General features: G+C 48.0%; 1 protein-coding gene across 1 annotated transcript in view; it reads right to left on the reverse strand.

Moving 5' to 3' along the window:
* OTOG (otogelin) overlaps nt 1-25,033 on the reverse strand; it is an 84,726-nt gene that overhangs the window by 36,020 nt on the left and 23,673 nt on the right. The window contains 12 exon segments of the mRNA XM_029957446.1: nt 1,173-1,340; nt 3,796-3,822; nt 6,618-6,774; nt 7,743-7,859; nt 9,723-9,842; nt 10,149-10,295; nt 10,585-10,719; nt 12,336-12,474; nt 12,840-12,947; nt 21,446-21,599; nt 23,088-23,131; nt 23,927-24,001. Coding sequence (XP_029813306.1) covers nt 1,173-1,340; nt 3,796-3,822; nt 6,618-6,774; nt 7,743-7,859; nt 9,723-9,842; nt 10,149-10,295; nt 10,585-10,719; nt 12,336-12,474; nt 12,840-12,947; nt 21,446-21,599; nt 23,088-23,131; nt 23,927-24,001 — 1,391 coding nt within the window.

A 25,033-nucleotide genomic window follows, 5' to 3' on the forward strand; every position in this document is an offset into this window, starting at 1 on the left:
GATGGGACTGTGGACTTCCGGTGGGCAGGGATGTGTTTCTTCCATCCCTGATGCCCCAGCACCCAGCTCTGTGTCTGGCCTGGGAATAGGGTCCAGTGAAAGGGAAGGAGGGGATGAGGAAGAGAGGCAGAGGTGAGGGTGTGGGGAGAGGTCCTCATAACCAGATAAACTGCTGCTCCTGAGAATCTGAAAACTTAAATCCTTAGACTGGGATAAGCTCTCTGAGAAATATCTTGGCTCACAGTTCCAGTTGATGCCAGAGTGGGCCTCATGGACCATCCCTGGGGTGAGGGAGATACTAACTAGATGGGGCCGGCAGCATGCAGGGGGAGAAATGCTGATCACAGTGATCATGCACATTGGGACACACACAAATGGCCACAGAAAAGACTTCTTAGCACTGGTTAAACTGAGGCCTTGGCTGGTCCAGGGCCCAGCAAAATTACCATCCAGAGATCTCTCTGCACTGGGCAAGGCTCCTGCTCCTCCAGCATTACTGAACTCCTAAGGGAGGACAATGCCTGCTAAAGCTAAGCTTGTCTGGTCTGCAGACCTTCTGAGACCTGGGAGGCTAAAGCTGGTTCCAGGGGTGTCCCCATCTGTGTAACCTGCCAGCCCAGAATTCAGGACCATAACCTGAGCAAATCAAGAGCCTGCTCCTCCATTCTCAGAAGAAAGCCCTGCTGGAGTCAGCACATCAGCCAGATCCCCTCAGGCACTTAAAGTCTATCCAGTCTCAAGGATAGAGGGTGGGGAGGAGGAAGAAGAGAAGAAGGAGAAGCAGGAAGAGATGGGGGCAAGGACGGAAGAAGAGGAGGAGAATGAGGACTGGGGAAAGAGGAATGAGGGCAGGAAAGAGGGGACAAGCAGAGGGAAAGGAAGTAGCAGTAGTTGCCAGCAGGGTTTTCTAGAACACAGCAATGGTGTAAAGCAAGTTACACAGTCCATCTGGACCTTGGCCTCCCTGTTTTTTCCAGGGAGAAGAGGGAAGGTACCTCTTTGAAGAGACTAACAGGCTGACCTGAAAGGCTGTCTCAACTGAGAAAGGGGCACCTGTCCAAGCCCCACTTTTCTCCAGCTACAGCAGACTGCTTAGGGCCTCAACATCCTCCCCTTCTCTGGCAACTGCCTCCCTCCACCAAGGGCCGGGTGGGGCTGGAGATAGGCCTTACCGTGAGCCTTGGCCTTGTATAGTGCAGTCGTCAGCAAGAAGTTCACAATGTCCCCTGGAGCCACATCTTCTGCATTCACTAGGACTATGGCACTGCCTGCAGCCTTGGTGGCCACCAGGACACTGCCACCTGCCATGCTGGCCAGTTGGTAGGGACCCTTACCTAGAGCTGGAGAGAAGGGGTCCGGTCGTGAGTGGATGCGTAACCCCCCATCCTTCCAGAGGTGGGGAAAAGAGAAGGTGCAAGAGACCTACTCTTGGAGGCTTCCCTCACCCCAGGTCCCAGGAAGCTCGAATCCATGAGAAGGAAGGGACGTAAACTCCAGGTTGTCAGTCCCTGATGGAAAATGACCCCCTGCATGGTACCTGAACAATTTCACAAGAACCCTGAGGACAAGAGACCATTGCAGGAGACCTCTGCCCACCCACTACCACCAAACGTCTCTCCATGAGCCTATCATACAGCCACTGTTCTATCTAGGGTCATCTCTGGGACTTAACATCAGACCTGGTCTCTGCCCACCCAAGGTCTAAGGGAAGGCCAGAAAATCTTGGCCTCAACATTAGTGTTTACCTACTTATCTTGAAGTGTCATTTTTGTGTCTCTTGGGTTCCTACAGTTGTTGGTATAGGTTGGAAAGGGCCCTGGGGTCTCCTAGACAATGGCAATAATCTTATAACTGACCTCCCTGCCTCTGGTGTGTCCCTCAGCTTCCGGTGCTTCCTTCCCACAGATGTCTGAGTCACCCTTCTAGTCACACGCCCTGCTGGGACTCATCAAGGGCTCCCCATTGCCATCAGGGTAGAATCCAAGAGCCCAGACTGAGTTCAGGGACCCCCGCCTACCTCATCACACCGTTGCCCGACCACACTGAACTTCTCCGGCTCTTCCTTGAAAGAGCCGTGCAGTGTTCTACCTCATGCCTCTCCTCATGCTGTCCCGCCCACTCAGAATAGTCCTCCCTGTTTTGTGCCTGGCAAACGCCTACTCAACCTTTGGGGCCCAGCTCAAATGTCACCTCCTTGGCGAAGCTCTCCCTGCACCCTCTCCCGCCACACACAAACGTCATCCCTCCTCCTCTGCCCTCCCCCAGCCCTCGGAGTGTGGCACATACTGATCACAGCTCTTATGATGAAGATCATGATGGAGGGTCCCTGTCTCCTGGACCCAGATGGGAAATAGTCAGCACTGCGCTACTAAATGCATGACAATAAGCTCTCAAGCAAACAAACAAAACCCCAATTTGCAGCGTTAGCTGATTTCCATGGTATGAATGCTCACACTCACGGTCAGTTTCAAACTACAGACTGAATGTAGAGTTAGGAGCACGCAGTGGTTTCAGAGAGCCAGCGTGGGCCAGCACACCACGGTGCCAGGCCTCGTTGACCGCTGATTCCCCAGCACCCAGCAAGGGCCTGGACCAGAGAAAATGTTGGTAGAAGAGCAGAGCAAGGAATGGATGGGTGGGTGGGTGAGTGGGTGGAGGATGCTAGAAACAGCTTGTCCTTTGCCAGTTATTGCCACCCAAAATGCCACCGAAGGGAGAAAACTCTGCTCCGGGCTGTCTTGCTGAAATGTCTTTGGCTGATGTCAGACAGACCTTGCCTGTCCCAGGGACTGCAATTCTCCTATTTCAGATTCCTTCCTATAAGAAAAGCTTCCTCAGAGCCAGGAGGAAGCCCCTGGAGCTCAGGAGTCCTTGGGGGCTAACTGTAGTCACTGCATTATCATACTTGACCCTGGCCCAGCTCTCCTCTCTCAGACCCCCTGACTGGTATCCTGGTCTCTAGTCAGTCCCCCTCCATTTCACTTGCTATACTCTGCCAGTGGGACATTTCCCAGACCAAAATCTGGTAATGCAGGAAACTGAAGACAAAGCCTTGGGCCTATATTCACATAGGCCCACTCCTGGCATGGTACCCAGGAAGAATGGAGCAAGGCCCAGAGTCAAAGGGGAATGATACCAAGGACCTGACGAGCATCTAACTCTGCCAAGATCTGACTTCCCACCCCATTGCCCATGACCCTTGTGATTAAACTGAGTAATGAGCTCTAACGCTGGACATTAACCTTCCTTGGGTCTTTAGTCATGACCTGTGTTTTCACCCTAGCTAATGCAGAAGTTGGAGCATTATCTTGGTCCCCGGTGACCTTGGCTACATTTGAAGATGAATCTGACAGTCTGAGCCAAGCTACAGGTTCTGCCTTGGCCATCCTCAGAAAGAACAGTTGGCATTTGCCTTTGCCACTCAAAACTTCAGGAGACCCAAGACAATAATCCATGGGCCTAATGAACTAGACTGTGAAAGCCACAGGGTAGCACATTGTGCAAACGGGGTTTTAACTTCCTGGTGAGGCTGCCCTGGGTCAGAACAACTCCTGGGAAGCTGGCCTGGCCCGGACTCTAGACAAGGGCTACCGGAGCTTCTAGGGACAGAATTCTGGGTGATGCCTGGTCGCTGCACTGACTGGGTTCTCTCTGCATGGTGGGGCTCCCTCTGCCCCATGTCACAGCTCTTCTGGGGGCGAGCGGGGCCTCGGGGTGGCTGATGCTGTGAGGGCATCAAGGCAGGGCAGGCAGGGCCTCATCCCCTCAGACTCTACTTGGGGAAGACGGGCTTACCTTTGTTAAAGAAGTCACAGTCATATGCTGAAAGAGAGAGAAAAAGACGTTTTGAGAACCCTGGAACAGAGGGACAGAGCCACGCATGGCCCCCAGCAATCCTCGCTGTCCCAGATTTGGCTTGCCTCCCAAACTCCAAGATTTAGGGATGGTCACTGGATTCATATATCTTAAGGTATAGGAAATACCATGGCTCCTCTCTGTACCCCCAGCACAAAGCTCAAAGCCTGGTCTAGAGTAGGCACTCAGGATGCATCGAACAAATGAATGAATGGATGGATGAGTGAGTGAATGAATGTTGGACAGAATGGTGTGTTTTGTGTGGCCCCAAAGGGCAAGGTTAGAATCGAGAAGTGGAAACTCCAATCAGAAATGTTATAGTAGGTTCTGGAGGAATACAAGCACAAGATAGAAATTGGTATTTCAAGAACCTTGGTTGGAAGGGAACCAGGGGCCTCCAGGATCCAAGGCTTTTTCAGGCTCCTGGGTGTAGTTTCCCTGAGGTTTCAACAAGCTCCTCCAAGTGTGTGCTCAGCGCACCCTCTAGTGGCCCAGCCCAGCACCACAGCCTATTGCCCTGGCACCTCAGCCATGGATTCTTTAGTCCAGTGGGGTAAACTAGAGACCCTGCAGGGGCACCTAAAGCCAGAAGCAAGGCCATGAGTAGCCAGTTGACTTGGTATAAAGGCTGAGGAGGATTCTCCCTCACTTGTAGGCATGGTCTGAAGAAAGCCACCAACTCCACCCCATACCCACTGCATTTGGCATTGACCTCTAGAAAGAGCACTAGCAGTCAGATTGACCCACCATGTGCTATGGGAAAGTACTCATTTTTCTTCACTTATTGACTCAGAAGATTGAATTAGAGAATTAGATCTCAGAGTCTCTGGCTTCAAGTGTGTATCAGGTCAGGGGGAGATAGTCCGGAAAAAGTCAGACCTGAGTTCAAATTCCATCTCTCTGACTCTTCAACTGTGCATACTGGGGCAAGTTACTCAACCTTTCTGAAACTTAGTGCCCTACTCTATAAGATGGGACCACCACTAGTATCTGTTCTGCAGACTTCTGAGGTCTGGACTTGGGTAAAGCAAATGCTTATTACCTTGGGTGCAAAATTTAAGAGGGCGTCAAAAATCTCAGTAATTACGATAGTTAATATTTTAACACACCATTTAAAAATTTTTTAAGTTAATGCAAAAATATCCATGATAAACAAAATATCAAAAAATTTAAATAAGGACAGGATCAATGACAGTGTCTTGCCGAGCCACACTGGATCCTGAGGCAGAAGGGAAAATCAATAATATTGACCCTGTCATTACTTAAAACTTTGATATTTTGTTCACCAAAGCCAAAGATAGTTTTGCATTAAGTTTGAGTTTTTAAAACAATTACCTTAACATGTGATTTATCTCCATTACTGAGTTTTCGGTGCCCCTTAAATCTTGTGTCCCAGGTGAGGTGTCCCTTAGTTCACTCTAGCCCTAAATACTAAATGTATTGACACGCAGAAGGCGCGGGGCCTGGCAGGCTGCAGATCCTTGAGAATATGTGTTCCCTTCTCCTTCACGAAGGATTTTTATCTGAGAAGTAGAGGAGGACCACTGAGTGTCCGCAGAGCATCTACAGTGGGAGGGTCTCAGAGGAAGACGGGCAGAGAAAAGAAAGGTCAAAGGCAGATTTTATTCCATCTCTTTTCTAGGGTTATCCTGCCTGGATCTCTTAGGGCTCAGGACATGCCAGGCCAATGTCCCGATAAAAAATGACAATAATAGTATAGAGTGACCTCAGTAATAGGATAGAGCGCTATGCCAAGGGCTTTCCATGTGTCATCTCACTGAAAGCTCACAGCGCCCTGTAAGGCAGGTATGGTTCTCTCAACCCTTGATTACAAGCCAGAGTGTGAAGAACATGCTCCAGGCCTCCCCACTTGGCGACCATTAACCCGGAGACTCTGGCCCCAGGGCTGGTGTAATAATCACTGCACCCCAAAGTGAGGCGTAACTGCACCTGGAAGATCACAGGTGTGCAGGAACAAATAATAAATAATAAGTTAATGAACCATTTAACTTTCTACATATTTTATTTAATTTTTAAAATATTTACTTTTATATCTGTTTTATGATATACATTTACACTACTAACAGTACATATACGTACATGTATCCATGTCTATGTGTGGATTCGTGCTGGAAAGATTCTTATGGGATAGGAGCGGACAACCCAGGGCATTGGCAGACCACCATTGCTCTACATAAACTGACGTCTTGTGCCGCCTCTGATGGGGCCTGTGTGTCTTAGCTGACAAAGGGCTTTTACATTCCCTATCCCATTTGATCCTCATAATAAAGCTGGTGGGGCAGGTCTATTCCTACTTTGCAGATGAGAAAACTGAGCCCCAGAGAGGTTGGGTGACTTGTTAAGGCCATTTGCAAATGGTGAAGGCCACATAGCTTGCAAATGGCAGCTGTGGGTCTGAAACCCAGGGTCCTAACTCCTCTGGTAAAGAGGGTACGGGCACAGGTCTGCAGCCAGACCATCTGAAGATGAGCCCTGGATCCACCACTAACCTATGTGACCTTGAGCGTGTTACTTAACCTCTCTCTCTGTCTAACCTTTAACAACTGTAAAACAGGAATAAAAGGTCCTACTTCATAGGGTTTTGTAAGAACTCAGTGAAAGATACAGGCAAACCCGTATCCAGTTGGTGCCTGGAATGTACCAAGTATTCAATAAACGCTAGCCAGAGTGACGACACCCCACAAGCCTGCCCACAGAGGGGTCCCTACTCCCCACCTTGGCTGATTGGTCTGGATACTCACGGCAGAGGTGTGGGGTCCGCCAGTCCACAGCCACCCCATGCTGGCAGCACTGGTGGGCATAGGCAGACACGCTGGCACAGAAGCACTCACAGTCACCACCCTGGTTGCACCCACATGTGTCTGTCAGGCAGTTCGAGTAAAACCAAGTGACATCCACCTGGGATGGAGGGCAGAAGTCAGAGGTCAGAGGACAGCCCCCGAGTGTTAGCTCTTCAGTTTCTCAGCGGATGCCGCTTAGCCTCAGGGAGTGGCCTAAACATGAAGGGGCCAGAGGGCAGGGCGAGCTGCCCCGGTGGGGTGAGGGCAGACAACTCCGAAGGAAACAACTCCATGGCCCAGACAGTCCCCACTTTTGAGAACTGAGCTCTCACCTTCCCCAGGCCTGTGCTAGTGGATCCAAGGGCTAAGGATATGGCTGAGAAACAGATGTGGGGTGTGAACTCCCAGCCAGGGCCAGAGACAGCCAAGGCCAGTCCGCCAGCAGCCTTCAAGGCCTGGAGGGGACCATGTGAAGCTAAGCGCCAGCTCCCCTCTGTCTCCTCTGAGGACAGAACAGGCAGCAGGCCAATGCTACAGCATGAGGGGGTTTTGTTCACTGTTCAGAAGAACTTCCTCATCAGGAGGAAGAGCCAGATTGGGACAGGTGTGAAAAGGGCATGGAAGGGGTGCCTGGGGTCTCAATTGGTCGAGCATCCTACTGTTCAGTTTGTGGGATCGAGCCCTGTGTGGGTTTCTGTACTGATAGTGCAGAGCCTGCTTGGGATTCTCTCTCTCCTCTCTCTGCCCCTCCCAAACTTGTGTATACATGCATGCGCATGCCCCCTCCCCAAGATAAACAATTAAAAAAAGATTCTTTCTCTCTCTTTCTCTCTCTCCATCTGCCCCCCCCCCCCCACTCTCTCTCTCAAAATAAAAGAGCAGCATGGAAGCTGTTTGTCTGGCTGTCCTGGGTCATCTGGGAAAACAGAACAACCTGGAGGTGGGGATTGACAGAGGTGGATCTCCTTTCTAGACCTGAGGTGACTCTTCTGAGCCATGGGTTGTGGGGTACAAGGCTCTGAGAGCAGAAGGGATCCTGCAAGGTGGAGAGGGGGATCAGAAGCACTGAGGCTGGGCTCCACTCACCACAGGATGGCAGGTTTCAAACACCTCACTGAGCAGGATGCTGCACTCCTTTCTGGCAAATGGTTCCCGGAGAGGATTCAGGACACATGTGTCCCAGGGGTCAAGGGTGTCTGGGCACTGAGAAGCAAAGGAAGGCCTGTTGATCTCCCTGCCCCCACAATGCCTATAGCACGATGTGGTGGACAGACTCTTAGACTGACTCCCATGGCCCCCAACTCCTGAGAGTCAAGCCCTTGTATAATTCCCTCTCCTTGAGTGGGAAGGACTTATGAAGGCTTCAAGTTGACCAAAAAAGGCTACGGTGATGGGAGGGACCCAGTCACGTGTATGTGATTGCATTTTTATGTTACATAAGGCGATAGAGCCCATCTCTCTGGAGTGTCTCCTTTGCTGGCTGTGAGGAAGCAAGCAGCCATGCTGGGGAATCTCACATGGCAGGAATGATGAGTGGTCTCTAGGAGCTGAAAGTCCTCTCTAGCCAACAGCCAGCAAAAACACTGAAGCTCTCCATTCTATGGTTGCAAGGAACTAAATGCTTCTGACAATCCCCCAGGTGGGGAAGGAGTTACCTCCCTAGCCAAACCTCCAGATAAGCCCGGGCTGACACCCTGGTAGCGGACTGTGATACTCTAAGCAAAAAACTAAGTCAAGCCCTGCCCTGACTCTTGCCCCACAGAAACGGAGATAATATATGTGTGTGGTTAAATGCTGCCAAGTCTGTAGTAATGTTGTTACACAGCTATAGATAACTAATAACTACTACAGACTTCCCCAATATCTGCCGGGCCTCCTCCATCAGGCCAACATTCTCACCAACCCCCCACCCCCACCCAGGATATGTCAAGGGGATAATCAAGAGAGGAGCAGCAGTAGGGGGACCAGAGGAGGGGAGCAATAAAAGTTAGTCACCCTCTCTGCTTCTCTAAAATGGGAATGGGCTAGAGCACACTCTTCTGAGGCTGTAAGAACAGCCTTGTCTCCCCTCAGGATTATACTGAGCTCCAGGCCAGGACTATGCCCTGACCTCAGGCTACATAAGCTCATCTTCTGCTACCCTCCAACAGAGAATTAGGGACCTTAGATGACCCAATCCAGGAAAAGTATAACACTCATATCACCACTGTCTGTTGCTGCACTCATGGCAGACATAATTAATCAACCGCAGTTCTCCTTCTAGATGAGCCTGACACAAGTCTTGGGTATTTCTCAACATAGTTTCTCAGACAACCTCTTCTGAGTGATCAAAGTTGTCATGAGAAGTCAAATCTAGTCACCATCCCTCTCCTGGCACAGCTCTTTCACAGAGGACTACAGAGAAGATGGAACTTAGTCAAGGTCACCCAGCAAGTCACTGGATGACCCAAGACAAGAACTGAGGTCTCCTGCTCTCAGTTCAGTGCCGTTTAGCCACATAGTTACAACTCAGCATCTCTCAACCTGCAAGGCCATATTCCTCATTTCTACCTCTGCTAAAGTTGTCCTCCCTCTCAGAGGCTTTTTTTCTGATACATGCATCTTTCTAAATATGGCCTATCCTTCAAGTACCATCCTACTGCCACCTCCTTCAGGAAGCCTTCTCTGATTGTCTCAGTCCACTTGGGTCTCTCTTGGATTCTCCTCTTGGCCAGACCTAGTGCCAGGCACTAGGACACAGATGATGGGTAAGATGGTCATGTTTCAACAAGTCTTATCTCCCCTGGCAGATGCTCATGTCTTCTAGGACAAAGACTTTTTCTCCTTTGCAGCCCCTACCCTCCTGCCAGGGCTTGATCTGGGGCACAGGTGCAGCCCGATTTGGGAGATGGGTGGTACGTGTCCTCAGGCCACAGGACAGAGTCTAAGGCTGGGGATGCTGGGTCAGAGGCTGGCGGAGCAGTTGCAGGAGCAGCCTCACAGTGGAGCAGTCTCTGACCAAGGTCCCTTCAGTGCTGGCCAGGACCCATGTGAGGGAGGGAGGGAGCCAGCCTAGGGAGGCTTTACCTCTACTGCAGCCCAACTGCTTCCAAACTCCTGGGGGTTAGTTAACTCTAAATTCTCTGGAGTCCTCATCTCATTGATGGTTTTTAAGTCAAAGTTCCCACAGAGTCCGGCCAGCTGGCCCTGAAAGAAGAGAAGACATGGCGATCACCTGCAGGAACTCCAGGGATGAATCACTGGCAGAGGAGTCACCCTGGGCCCAGGAATCTGTCATGGACCTAGAAGCAACTTCTGGGGTCACAATGTAAAAAGGTATAGGAGAAGAGTCAGAGGAGAAGGGCACAGAGTGGGGTGGGGGCAGACAGGACAAGAGGCATGCTGCTCCTGGCTTCTTGGTAAGTGTATAGTTCATGCAAGGATGTCCAGGGGCCTGGATCAGCCCCAGACAGGAGCAGAGGGTCCTGTGAGGGTCACTGCTCATGCAACTACCTGCCACTGTGGCCCAGCCTGTACGTGCACCGTAGTTCTCTGGTCCCATAAGAGGGTGATGTGCTCCCTTGGGAAATGCACCAGCGTGAAAAACCCTGCTTGCCAGGTGTGGACCTCCTGCTTCTCATCCAGGAAGCTCTCAGGACTCTAGGGGGACAGAGACAGTCATTCCTGTGGCCCGAGTATCCTCCAATACCTGGGTCCGTGGGGCCCGGCTCTAAGTCACTGCCCAGCCCCGGGAAGCCATGCCTCCCTCATGCCCTGACATTGACCTCTGTGTTCTTGACTCTGACCAAGGAATTCAATCTGGGCTGCTGACTCAACAGCTCCAAGAGAAACTGCTGTGGTAAGGAAACCAGTCCCCAGCCCTCTTCTGCCCCCGGCCCCTGTTAACATACAAACTGTCTGTACAACCTTAACCTGCACCGGGCCTTACAGGATTTCCTGAGTCATCATCAAAGATAATGAGTGAGTTCCCAACGTTGATAGAAATAAATTTCCTGCAGATGATGCCAGAGCTGTAGCAGTCTACATTTTCTACAATCACAGAGAAACTGAAATCCGATGTGCTCTGGGGAGAAAATAAATCAGTTCATCAAGCCAGGGAAGGAAAAGATCCATGGACAGGCACAGAGGTAGTGGGACATGGACTCTGAGCTGGTTTTCAATCCACTTCTACTTCTTATTTACTCTGTGACTCTGGGAAACTTACTTCAGTTCTCCAAAGTTCAATTTCATGTAGTCACTTTCCAAAAAGTATCTGATGGATGAATGAATGAATATATAAGAAGGATGATTGATGCTGACAGGGATGTAAGGACAGGGGTACTGTCTTATATCCATTGACGATGGTAGTGTAAACCTTTTTGGAGGGGAATTTTTTGGAGGGCAATGTAAGCACTGCCTACAACTTTTTATAGCACTTCCACTTACAAGAGTCTAGAGACACATCCATGAAAGTATTCATCGAGCATTTAAATATCAGCAAATGCCCATCAGTGGGGGGATAATAAAATAAACTAGAGAATACCTTCTCTATAGAATTATACAGAAAGAAGAAAGAAGTATATACTGACTGCACGAGATCATGACTAATGTATGTTTCATTAAGTGAATAAAGCAAATTGCAGAATTCTATCCACATAAACTAAACAAAGTGCATTTGTGCATGTGTTTATGTGTGTATGTCTGCCTCGTGGAAAGTGATCTTGCAAGATTCACATCTAACTGTTAAAAGCAGGGAACAGGAACAGAAGAGCTGTGAAGGGAAATATTTATTTTTAACATATGCTTCTATATTGTTTTAAATGTCCATGAAAAAAATTTTTTAAATGTCCATGAAGAGCACACATTATCTTTGAAATTTAAAAATTAAAATGAGTAAATAATCTGTTTCATAGAGTTACAGAAAGACCCCAGGACAATGCCTGCCCCATAGATAAGACTCATTCCATAAAAGCTTTGTCATTATTATTATTACTCTTACTATTATATAATGTGACAGGCCCTTGGCAAATCCAAGGTCCCCTGGGTGTGTCTCTGGCACTCTCCCACCTGCCCTCTTCTCCTTCTGGAAGGTACCCTGCCTCTACTATGCCCTGCCGCCCCAACCCCACTATCCCTTTTCCTTCACATAAGCTGACGGCTTTAGCACGTGACTCCTTAAGCACACCGAATCGCCCATCAGATTTCTTGATTCAAACCCGACACCAGCTCTGCTACTGCCTAGCTATGTGATCTCAGGCAAGACACCTAACTACCCTAAACCCAAGTTGCTGCATCTATAACATGGGACAAATATATTCTACTTCATAGGGTTGATGTGAAAATTAAGTAAAATAATCCACAAATTGGCTCAGGAGACCACCAGGCACATAATAAAAGCTTAGAAAACATGAGCTCTTACTACAGATAGAAAAATCATTGGAACCCAACGGGGCAAGGCTATAATGGTGAGTGGACAGGCAGTGAGGTATTTTGTGCCTGGTGAGCTCTGTCTAGCCCCGAGCCTGGTCCTCAGCACTTCTTTCGGTCTCCAGCTGGCCATACCCCCAGGTTTCGATCCCTCCACCCACCTAATTGTGCATCAGACTGGAGTCTAGACTATCACTGTGTCTGACAGGTCCTCAGCCTCAGCTGACCTGGGTCCCCACAGGGCCAGCCCGGCAGACACATCCAGCAGCTCACCTTGACCAGGTGCACTTTGCACGCCCCCACAAAGTCAAACGGGAGCCCGTCAAACGTGCGGTAGTGCCGGTCACCATAGGCCGTGCAGGTGGAAGCGCAGGGGTGGAGAGCACACTGGAACGAGCCCTGCTGGCAAACACTGAAACACAGACGCCACACCAGCTTGCAGGGCACACCCCACACACATTGAATACCCACGACAGAGCCATTGCCTGTAGAGTACCCCTGTGTGCCTCTGGGCTAGGGGGTCACAAACACCATCAACCTCCAACAGAAGCCTGCAGGTCACAAACTCACATTCATGTAAACATTTACAGAAACAGTCCCCAAATTTCTTTCTATGCATACACTTGTATATATACAAATATCCCTAAATAACACACAAACATGCAGCATGAGTATGAACATGGTGGAAGGGGGATGCTAGACCGTGCTCATGATCATGCTCCCCATGTCTGTCCTCACCCCAGCAAAAAGCAGAGTGTGAACAGTACCCTCACTTACCAGGTATGGCAGGGAGACATGACCTGGTCCCCAGGAAAATATTCCTTCCCCTTCCAAGTGCACGGGCAATCCTCTGGCAGGAAACATGCATCCCCGTGTCTGAGTAAACTGGACAGACACAGCAAGCAGGTGGTCAGGAAAGCAGCCTTCCCATATCTGTCATCTACGGAAGACCCTGCATCCACATGGGTACTGTGGGGCAACTTTCAGCATTTACACCAGAAGAAACTGACCATGTACCCAACGACCATCCTACCTGCCCAGTGGGGCTCAAAGGTACTTCGGTCACTGGAAAAACCAGAGACAGACTTGGCCCAAATCAGAAGCCTCTGCCATCCATCAGGAAGCAAGGCTCAGTTATGCCAGCTGCATCCCCCCTGGGCAGCCTAGATGCCAGTTGCTCCTCAGGCACTAGCTGTATATTAATAAACAGACCATGAGCATCAACATTGCTCATGGAACAACCACTAGACTTGCACTGAAAGAAATGTTAACAGAAGTTTTTCAGGAAGATGGACACTCAGATCCACATGAAGAAATGAAGGGCTCCAAAAATGAAAGATAATTTTAGAAATTGTTTCTTAATTTCTTTAAAAGATAATTGATGGGGAGAGGGAGGGAGGAAAACCATGAGAGACTCCTGAATATTGAGAACAAACTGAGGGCTGATGGGGGAGGGGGGTGATGGCAATGGAGGAGGGCACTTGTGGTGAGCACTGGGAGTCATGTGGAAACTAACTTGACAATAAACTATAAAAGAAAAAAAAGAAACATCTAGAAAAAAGATAATTAAGCATTTAGAGCAAGTTAATGTCAATGAATTGTGTGGTTTATAATATATGTAGAAGTAAAATTTATGACAATAATAGTACAAAGGATAAGGTGCACATAAAAGAAAGTATACTGGTATAAATATTCTATATAAAGTGATAAAATATTAATTCACAGTAGATTGATACAAATATGCATATTATAATCTCTAGAAAATGCAAAAAATAAAAATACCAAGATATATAGTTAAAATGAAGTAAAGGAAATGAAATAGAATATTAAAAATACTTAACCCCCAAAAAGGAAAGAAAAGATGAAAAAAAAACCCAATAAAACAGATAACAAAAAGCAAGATGGTAGTATTGAATCCAATCCAGTTACATTAAATCCAAATGAATAACGTTTCAATTAAAAGTGAGAAACTGTGACATTGGCTAAAAAAGCAAGACCCAGCTATATTCTGTTTACAAAAGACACAATTGAAGTAAAAGCACAGATAAGTTCAAAGTAAAATTACAGGAAGAAATACCATGCAAACATTAGTTACAGGGAAGACAGAGTGGCTTTATTAACATCAAAGGACTTCAAGCCAAGTAGCATTAACAGCAATAGGAGGAATACTGCATGACAACAGAAGAGACTATTTATTAAGAGAACATAATCATCGTAAATGGGCATGCACCAAGCAACAGAGCTTTAAAAACAGAAGCAAAAACTCATAGAACTAAAAGGAGAGACAAATCCACAGCTATACTTGGAAATCTCAACACTTCACTTCATTAATGATAAAACAAAAAAATCATCAAAGATGTAGGAGATTTGAACAATTCGACAATGCTCTTGACCTAATCGACAATTTAAAAACTCTACAGAAAACAAAATGGAGTCACTCATGTCAGGCAGTGGCCTGTATCAAACAATGACACAAGCAGCTAAGGGCATTGCAGCCAAGGCCAGATGTCACCGAGACCAGTACCAGGTTATGACGCACTCAGAACTGATAGCCAGCAGAAACAGAGGAGATCCACAAAGCCCCAAGACTGATTAAATCCCTTTAAAATGGGAGGATTGTTGTAGCAAACTGTCAGACTTCTCAGACACTGACCCTCTTCAAAAAGACAGCTGCTGCCAAAGGTTCTGCCTGATTGATCTCCAAACAGAACAGAGATCATTCACTGCTTGAACATAATAAGCAGTAAATACCAACAGTTGATCTGGACTGGACCAAGGCCTTATCTCAACTGCGAGCCCACAGACTGACTTCGCGTTTGGTTTGTTAGCTTCCTACACCCATTCTATCTCTCATTTGTCGTGTGACTTGTCTTGTGCTTTGCTTTGTGTGACATGTATGAAGCCAAGTTAAATACATGGCGAAATGTCATTAAGTTTGGAATCCTGAGCCTGCTTTATGATTATGTTAACCTTGCTTTATGACTGAATAAAGCTGACATTGTGGAAAGACATAACTCATGTGTGTGCCTTGTAGTGTGCTGATGACATTCTCTACCCAGTCACAGCAAAGTGCATGTTATTTTCAAGCATTCATGGGAAGTTCACCCAGACAACTGTATTCTGGACCATAAAAACTCAGTAAATTTCAGAGGTTTGAAATCATACAAAGTATATTATCTGATCATGGTGAAATTAAATTAGAAATCAGGAACTAACAAATACAAAAAAAAGTCTCCAAACATTTCAAAATTTCATAACATTTCTAAATCACTCTTGGGTCAAAGTAGAAAAGACTACAACAAAAATAATAAAAACACAGTATATCAAAATTTGTAGAGTGAGCTAGGGCATTGTTTACAGAGAAATTTATAGCTTTAAATGCTTATATTAGAAATAACAAAAGATTAAAATAAAAGATCTCAAATAGAAATATCAGAGTAAGTTAAATCCAAAGTAAGTAGTAAGAAGGAAATAATAAAGAGAAGAGCATAAATCAGTGAAATAGAAAACAGAAAAACAATAGAAAAAAAATCAATGAAACCAGAGTAGGTTCTTCGAAAATATCAATAAAATTGACAACCCCCTACCTAGACCAGATGATACAAAAAGAGGGAAAAAAATCAAATTACCAATATCAGGAGAAAAGAGAAAACATCACTGCAGATCCTACAAATATTAAAAGGAATATAAAGAAATACTTTTATGATGTAAAGCCCATAAATCTGACAACTTAGATGGAATGGACAATAAAGACATCAAACACCTATGAACAAATTCAATGGCCTATGTCCAAAACCTTTCTGTGAAAACTATGAAACACTGCTGAGAGAAATTAAAGAAGACCCAGTAAATGGAATGATGCCATATTTGTACACTGGAGAACTCACTAGTGTGAAGACATCAGATCTCACCAAACTGACTTTTAGATTAAACATGAAACCAATAAAAAGCCCCAGAAGCTTTTCTGTAGAAACTCCCAAGCTAATCCTAAATTTAAATGGAAATGCAAAGACCTAGAAGTGTCCAAAAATCTTTGAAAAAGAATAAAGTTGGAGCATTATCACTTTCTGACTTTAAGACTTACTATAAAGCTTCAGAAATCAAAACAGTGTGATACAGGCCTAAAGATAGACAAATAGGGGCACTGGGTGGCTGTCAGTTGAGTGTCTCACTTTGACACTGGTCATGATCTCACAGTTTGTGAGTTCAAGCCCCACATCGGGCTCACTGCTGTCAGCGCGAAGCCTGCTTCTAATTCTCTGCCCCCCTTCCCCTCCCCTGCTCATGCTCTCTCTCAAAAATAAATAAACATTAAAAAAATGTAAAGAGACACAAATAGATCAATGGTACAGAATAGAATCCTGAAATAGACCCACATTTAAACAGTCAATTGATTTTTTAACAAAGGTACCAAAGCAATTCAATAGGGAGAGAAAAGTCTTTTATTAAAATGGAGCTAGAACCACTATCCATCAGAAAAAGTAAAATGAAACTCGACTCCATTTTATAATACAGAATCATTTCAGATAGGTTATAGAATCAAATGTAAAAGCTAAAACTGTAAAACTACTAATGGAAAACATTGGAGAGAGAATGTCTTTGTAGCCTTAGAGTTGCAATTACTTAGGACACAGAGAACACTAATCATAAAGAAAAAAATGATAAATTAAACAAGATCAAAATTTGAAACTTCTTCCTATCATCAATTTTACACATATTAAGATACATTTAGTAAAAAAAAAAAAAAAAAAAAAGAACAAGACACAGGCAAGGAGAAAAAATATATTTTTTAATTAATTTATTTTTTTGAGATAGCAGGAGCAGGGAGGGTCAGAGAGAAAAGGAGACAGAGAATCTGAAGCAGGCTCCAGGCTCTGAGCTGTCAGCATAGAGCCCAATGCAGGGCTCGAACCCACCAACCGTGAGATCTGACCTGAGCCGAAGTCGGATGCTTAACTGACTGAGCCACCCAGGCGCCCCGGAGAAAATATTTTCAATGTATATATTTGATAAGGAAAAAACTTCTAAAACTCAATTTAATGAAAATAGTCAACCAGATAAAAAATGGGGAAAAGATTTGAATGGACACTTCACAAAGGAAAATATATGCAGGGCAAAAGAAAAAAAAAAGCCAAACAAAAACAAAAACAAAAAAAGAAAGAAACAACAAAAGAAAGAGAAAACCATGAAAATGTACTCATTTTCATTAGGGAAAATTACCAGTTAAAATTACCAATTCAAGCAATAATGAGATACAACAGCAATGAATACCTTTCCTGGGTAGGTATACATGAGCATTTAAATTTGTCAAAGTTTAGCAAACTGTACATTAAAATCAATGCATTTTACTGTTTATAAATTATGCCTCACTTTTAAAAACTTAAAGGGGAAAAAACAGGAGGTACCAAAAGTTGACTAGAAACTGCATAATTAAGAGTAGCCACTATTTTGTTGGGGAACCCCTAAAATGTCAGTTTCTGTAGATTTTTGTTCTTTCGGCCCAGCCCATTTTCAAGAGAAGAATCCTCTTCATCTCCAGCCTAGGATGCAGAAGCTTTGGTGCTATTATTGTAGGAAGCAAGCTGGGGAAGAGGGCTGGGGTCCCTGTAGGCTTTCATTTAATCTCCCTGTTTTTACTCTGCATCTCATCCCTCCTGGTGCTCCTGAGATCAAAGCCTCTGATCTAGTTTCTGCAGAAATTTTTACCATCCTCCTGGATGGGGTTAGGGTAGTTTTGTGATTTCAGGGCATGAGGAAAAGGCTGTGGCGGGGGGGATGGGGGGTTAAATGCTCCTTACATAGACTTGTATGGGACATCCTTCTGTCTCCCTTCCACTACCCCACTCTCTGAGACGCCTGGAGCCACCTGTCCCTGAAGCTGTCAACATGACACAGGCTGTTTCTCTTTGGCCTCCTCGGCAAGCATCAGCTGTCAACTGATGCTCTGCAAGGTCAGTTTCTCCACATCCACCCTTGTTCGTTCTTCAAAAACTATTGACCCATCTTGTATGGCTGTCATTCCCACGCCTGCTCTCTTTGTCCCTGGAGGCTTATGGGGTTGTTTTTCTTTTTGTTTTTGTTTTTACTCCATTACCAATATTTCATTGTGGGAGGAAGCAGGGGGGGAAAGCATGGGTTTAATCCACTGTTTTCCCTTAAGTCACTTAACCTTCCTAAGCCCCTGTTTTTTCATGTGTAAAACAGGAATAATGATGCCTTCCTCCCAAGGTCATTATGAAAATTTCATTATAGACCTGGGCACGCTGCCGAGTGGCCTATAGAATCACAATAAATATTGGTTTCCTGTCCCTTCTTTCCCCGTAATTGCATCAGACACCGGCAATGGGCTGGCTCACGGCCTTCCACTTTCAGAGCCCTTGTGTCTTGTCACCTCCTGAGGGGTCTTCCCTGCTGCTCACCATTCACTGCTCCCTCCTGACCCGACACAGACCCACTAGCATCCCTGAATACCTACTGTGTGCCCAACAAAGAGAGTAGGTGTGGCCTCAGTCCTCAAGACACCTCAGTCTGTGGAGCATTCTGTCCTTACCTGTTCACAGATCCTGTCATTTCAGGGTCCCCACAGGGGCATTTGCAAATGCATGGCATTCAAATGAGGAGCACAAAGCTTGTCTGCTCACCTAGAGTGCTTACTTTGTACTACTTTACAAGTGAGGAAACTGACACTCAAGGAAGTTAGCTACCTCACCCTTACCCCTAACCCTAACCTTAAACCCTAACCCTGAGCTAAGGTTAGTTCACTTACTTGAGTCTCAGTGGTGGGATCAAGATTCAAGCCTGACTCCACAGTCTGTGCTTACATCCCTGTACTACACTGCTTAGGGGCCCCAGGGCTCTTAGCTCAGCACCCAGCTGCAAAGAAATTTGGAGTGGCACAAACAGCCCCAGTGGCTCCTGCAGTGGCTCAGGGCCCCTTTGGAGCAACGCTTGGCACCCAGAGATTCTTAAAAATGCCATAGAGGGGAGTATGGGTCCCAGGGGCCCAAAGGGTCCCAGGCAGGGATCGTTAGAATAGTACCTGGGCATCTTTAGAAGCGCTGTTACAACTCCCAAGAAAACAATCCAAAATGGTAGGAAATGCCTGTCCTTTCTTTACAAGTTGAGACTCTAACAACTTCCTTTTGACAAGCCCCAGTGGAATATGTGTAAGCTCCTCACGGGACATTTCATACAGCTTATGAGGCACTACGGCAAGTATCCCAAGAGGCGGTGGCATTCAATATTAAGCAGGGGAAGGGAACAGTGGAGCTCTCACTACACAGTGCCTGGCTCCTTTTAGCCATGGCCCCATTCAAGTGCTGTTACTACCTTCAATTCACAGATGAACAAACCCAAGCTCCGAAAACATAACTGGTTTGTCTGATGTCACACAGCTAGTGACAAACATTAAAGTGACTGGCCTGGGCCCTCTGGATTGCGGATGTTCTTGGCACAGCTCCAAGGCCTGAATTGAACTTTAAAAGGCCTGGAGCAGAGGAAGAGGATTCGGGTACTGCCCTGCTCAGACTCGGCCAACAAACAACCGGCAGGACCTTGCAGACAAGAAAACTGGTGCCCAAGTGGCCACATAACTTGTCATAGGTCACCCAGCCCATTAGAAATCTTCACATTCAATCCTACCCTTTGGAACCTGGAGACTGAAAAGAAAACCCCACCCTGGCTTTGCAATCTGAGTGAAACTAATCCCTAATGTTGGATAGTGCTTTAGAATCTTGCTATTCAAATTACAGTCCCCAGATCAGCAGCATCTGGATCTCCTGGGAGCTTGCTAGAAATGCAGAGTTTCAGGCCACACCCAAGGCTGCCTGAATCGGGGTCAGACCCCTGGTGATTCATGTGCACGCTAATGTTGGAGGAATATAGTTTGAGACCACAAACTGTCATAAGAGGGATCCCACTGAATCCTTCATTCCCGAGCCCCTCTGGGAGGGAGTCATCAGGCCTCATTGTGTAGGTGAGGACATGTTCAGACAGGTCAGAGGATGGGTGACTGGCAGAACTGAGCCCAGCTCTCTCTGTTCCACCTGGCCACCATGCTTGGCGGTCAGCAGCTCTCAATTCCTGATCCTAGAGGCCCTGGTCTCCCTGTCCTCAGAGGGCAGGCTTGTGCACATAAAGACAGCGCCGAAAGAGACCTTCAACTACAGACATTCCTCACAAGCTCCTCTGGGGCCTACATGGTAGCAAGTATTGGCTACACTCTCCTAGTTGGGCCTAGGATCTTGTGGAGGCTGTGGAGACCTCACGGTGCTCTCCTGTGGATGCCCTTGCCTGGGAAGGGGAAGCTCCTAACCCACATTATGACCTCTGTGTAGGGGAGCAGACCCCAGGGCTCACAGAGCTGGCCTAAGGGTAGGATCTAGAGTAAGTAGACTTAGGTTTGACTCACGGCGCCCTGCGCCAACTACTTCCCTCTACCCTGCCCTTGGCCTCAGTTTTCCTCATCTGCAAAATGAGAGTAATGATCCTTCCTTTCTCCCAGGAAGCCTTTGAGATTAAACGCACAAGGTGTTTTATAAACAGTAAAGCTCGAACTGACTACTCCCTCCCTGTCCCAACCTGACCCCCTCAACACTTCCTTTGGCTGCCAGGCGGGGCCCAGAACTCCCAGCTGACCACTCATCTCTGCACCAGCTGAAGGACACAGCCCTAGGCTGCCAAATCATGGGATCGGGCACCCAACTTCTCAGCCCAGACGTGAAGTAAGACCTGTGTCAGGAGTGAGAACTGGCAAACCAGGGGCCAGGGCCCCTGCAACCACCTCAGCCTACGAGCACCCACGAGGCACGTCCACAGAATTCAGCTCACGTGGCATCTGAAGCACCTGGGAAGGAGACGATTTCCACTGGGTGGGCCCTTCTTTTTGCAGAATTACGGGGGCACCAGCCCTCCACCTGAGGGCTTTGGCCCGATCTTCACAGGGAAAGGGGCTGAGAGGTGACACATGGCTTTTCTCTCATGGGCTTCAACCCACTGGACCTCTGGAGCATGCCACACACCCCCTTCAGTGCCAGTACCTCATGTAACTCTCACGACAACCTGCTGAGGTGGTAGGCATTATTATTCTTACTCTTATTTTACAGGTGGGAAGCTGAGCCTCGAAGAGGTCAGGCCTCTTCCCTGTCCAAGGTCACACAATGGTAAGAAGCGAAGCCAGGAAGAATCCATTCCGGATTGGATCCCTACACCACCGTTCTTTCTTAGATTCAGTGTCGCCCATTACATTATCACTGCTCAGCCCTGGGCTGCTGCGTCCCGCACGGCTGGGCAAGGAATTCCTTGCCCCTCCCTCTGCCTTGTGGGTCCCTGGTTCTGCCAGGCTTCGAGGTGGGGGGGGAAGACCATGCAACATGGATACTCACCCTTGGGGACAGGCACAGCCTGAAAGGCAGGGGCCATGAGCTGGCACACTCAGGTTCAGCAGCTGCTGCTCACATGTCCTCTCTCTGCTCAGCTCAGGGTCAGTATGCAGGTCACTGCAGTTCACGAAGACCTGGCCCACAGGGCAGGCAGTGGCTGGAGGAGAAGAGGGTGGCTGCTGGGAGGGGCAGAGATGCTCAGCAGGATGCCTGGAGCACCTGGGCCTGGGGGTGGGCCCCTGGGTGGCAGGGGTGGCCAGGGAGACCTGGGGACACAACTACTGGAGGATGCAGGGGTAGATGGGGCTCTGATGCTTCCGGAGGCATCCTTTGGGTTCCCAGATGCACAATGAAGGGGGGGAGGCGTGCTGTCACACAACAAGACAACCACCACCACTACCAGTACCAAGAGTACCATGTGCTCTCCACCGGACACTGTTCCAGCACTTTACGTGCATTTTCTTATTGAATCCTGCGACACTCTGTGAGGTATTGTTATCTCTCATTTCCTGTATCATGGAAAGAAGTCACTTCTGCTTTCAAAGTCATGATAAAGTGAGAGGAAGAGCCTCAAAGAGACCAGGAGGAGAGCCAGAAAGAGGATGGCAATGCAGTGGGGCAGGGTGGCCAGAGGACTTTAAACAGCAGGGAAGTCAATTTCCCAGTGTTTATATTTCTGTGACATAAACCCCCTCTCTCTCCCAGAGCCTTCAGTCAAGTCAGCTGGGCACACTTAACACCTTGTGCAAGTGATCTTTTTTAGGGAAATCAATAAAAGGGAGCTGAGTTCCATGCCTAGCTTGAGATGGAGCAGAGAGAAAAGAATAGCCATGGAAGAAAAGAGGAAGAAGTCTGCAGCCAGAAGCAATAGCAACCAAAACCAAAACAAAACAATACTGTCAGGAATACATCCACGGGCAGAATACAGAATTCTAGGTTATATACAAAGGAGGAAGTGAAGGCTCAGAGAAGTGAAGTGAGTTACCCAGGGCTGCACAGCTTGGAAGCACTGGGCAGTGTTCAAACCCAGGGCTGCCAGGCTCTGGAGGCCCTGCTCTTTGCCTCCTGGCACATGATTATTCTCTGACCCCTCTGTGCCACTCCCCATCCTCCCGCCTAGTCTAGTCCCCCACTCCACCACCTCCAAGTCCTTCACAGGTGGATCCACTGCCATGCCACCCTACCCTTATCTCTACCGCCCGGGACAGTCTCAGACACCCAGGCTGTCCTCCCCATCTCTGTGACCCATATGACTGGGCAGAGAGTCAGCCTTAGTAGACAAATGACAGCTCAGAACAAGGAAACCCAGGACCCAGGGAAGGTCAAGTGACTGTCCAGACACCCCAGCTGGTTGCTTCTGGGGGAGACAGTCTCAGCCTCTCCTTCTTGAGAAGCGGGCGGTGGGGGGATGGGGACAACCACCTAGATGGGGCTGAAAGTGGGACAGGATTTCTGGATGCCGCCCTCCAAACTGTAGCTTTTCCCGAGAGGACGAAGAACACAGCAGGCTCAGTGGGCTCAGTGTGACTGAGCTCAGACGTGGCAGGGCTGTCCCTGTCCTGATCTACTCTCAAGCTCCCCACTCTCCTCTCCATACCCCCACCACGATGGAGGAGCCCCCAGAAGAACCTCTACCTTCTCTTACCTGGCAGTCTGCTCTCACAGCTCATGATTCCATCTTTGCAGTGGCTGCAGAGAGAGGGGGGAGTGGGAGGTTCACTGAGATTAGCTGACACAGTCACTGCAGGGCCAGAGACTGCAAGCCACCGTGCTCAGGTCCCTGCAGGGTCCAGACAGATAGCCCCACTCTGTCCCTGGTCCCCTGCGCAGAGGTGGAGGGTGGGCATCACTTCAGGGAAAGGTCTGCTCGGCTGTATTTTCCTCAGTCAGCAGCTTCCATTTAAAGAGAGGACACTATGCTAAGCGAAATAAGTCAGGCAGAGAAGGATAGATACCGTATGTTTGCATTCATAGGTCTGACAGGAGAGACCTGGCAGGGGACCATGGGGAGAGGAAGGGGGAAAGAGAGCAGGTAAGAGTGAGGGACACAGATCAAGGGAGACTACTGGATACTAGAGACGAACCATGGACTGAAGGGAAGGGGGAGGGGGGAGGGGGGATGGTCATGGTGGGGGGCACTTGTGGGGAGAAGCACTGGGTGTTATATGGAAACTAATTTGACAATAAACTATTATAAAAATAAATAAATAAATAAAAAATAAAGAGAGAACACTACAGGGGCACCTGGATGGCTCAGTCAGTTAAGTGTCCGACTTTAGCTCAGGTCATGATCTCACAGTTCATGGGTTTGAGTCCTGCGTTGGGCTCTGTGCTGACAGCTCAGAGCCTGGAGCCTGCTTCGGATTCTGTGTCTCCCTCTCTCTCTGCCCCTCCCCCACTTATGCTCACCCTCCCTCTCTCTCAAAAATAAACATTAAACAAAATTTAAGAGAGAACACTAAATCTGCTACCTAGGGAGCTCACCAGTGGCCCAGAGATGGGATGTCACTGTCTCCAGGGGGATAGTCCATTCCTTGAAAGTGACAGGAGCACTGGTTCCTGCAAAGCCCAGGAACAGAGGAAAGTGAGCTGACTCAGGAGCTGGGGCAGGGACCCCACCTCTCAGCAGCCAGAGCCACAAGGACACAGAGAGAAGCAATGGCATCTACTGTGACTAGTGACACATCTCCAGGGACTGGGAAAGTCAGCCTGGCACCAGGGACAGAGGTCAGGGCTGGGTCCCAGTTTCAGGGCCAGCCGTCCATCCAAAGCCAACTTCCCTTTGGGCTGGGAAAAGAGAGGAGGTAAGAACAGGGCCATGCCTCCTGCGCCCATACTGTGTCAGGGAGGGACGCGGGGCGTATATTTCATACTGCTCATGCAGCATCTGTTCTGACGCTCATTGCCTCCACCATAAGGTTGTTAAACGCTTCGAACACCAGGCTAGGCCCTCCGAATATGTCATCTCCTCTATTCCTCACAGGGTCCTTTATGCTGTCTTTGGCTCCTGTTTGTGGGTCAGCTGAGGGCTGTTTCCTCCTCACACACCTCCCAAAGCCCCTGCCAGTCACAGCCAAGTGCAGGTCTTGGAACAGACCAGTGGAGGGCTGGAAGGGATGTCTGAACTCATCCAACCCCTGTGCTTCTCAGCCACCTTCTCTGTCTCCAACTCTTCCTCCATAAAAACTTCAGAGGCTCCCTTGTTTGGCCATAGTCAACCACGAGTCGGGGGTAGAGGGGGTAAGGCACACATCTGGATCTCAAAGGAGGATCCTGTAGTTTGAAAAGGCTAATGAGTGATTCCAGTATGCCCCCTATAGGAGTCTCCCTCCAGCCCTTATCCCTCAGTGGAATTTTAGAAGAATTCCTCCCCGTTTTAGGGGAGAAACAGGCCTAGCGGGGATTAAGTGCCTTGCCAGTCAGCCCTGGGATCCTGTGAGATCACCAGCCCTGAACTCTGCCTCCAGCCACACTGACACACCACAGCCAGCCTCAAGGCCATCCCTGTCCCCCCATCTTGGCCCACATGTCACCTCAGCAGAAAGGCCTTCCTTCTGTGCTCACCTCATGTGACATAACAGTAATCCCTCC

This window comes from Suricata suricatta, chromosome 11 (assembly GCF_006229205.1).
Source record: "Suricata suricatta isolate VVHF042 chromosome 11, meerkat_22Aug2017_6uvM2_HiC, whole genome shotgun sequence".
In the NCBI taxonomy this organism is placed as follows: domain Eukaryota; kingdom Metazoa; phylum Chordata; class Mammalia; order Carnivora; family Herpestidae; genus Suricata; species Suricata suricatta.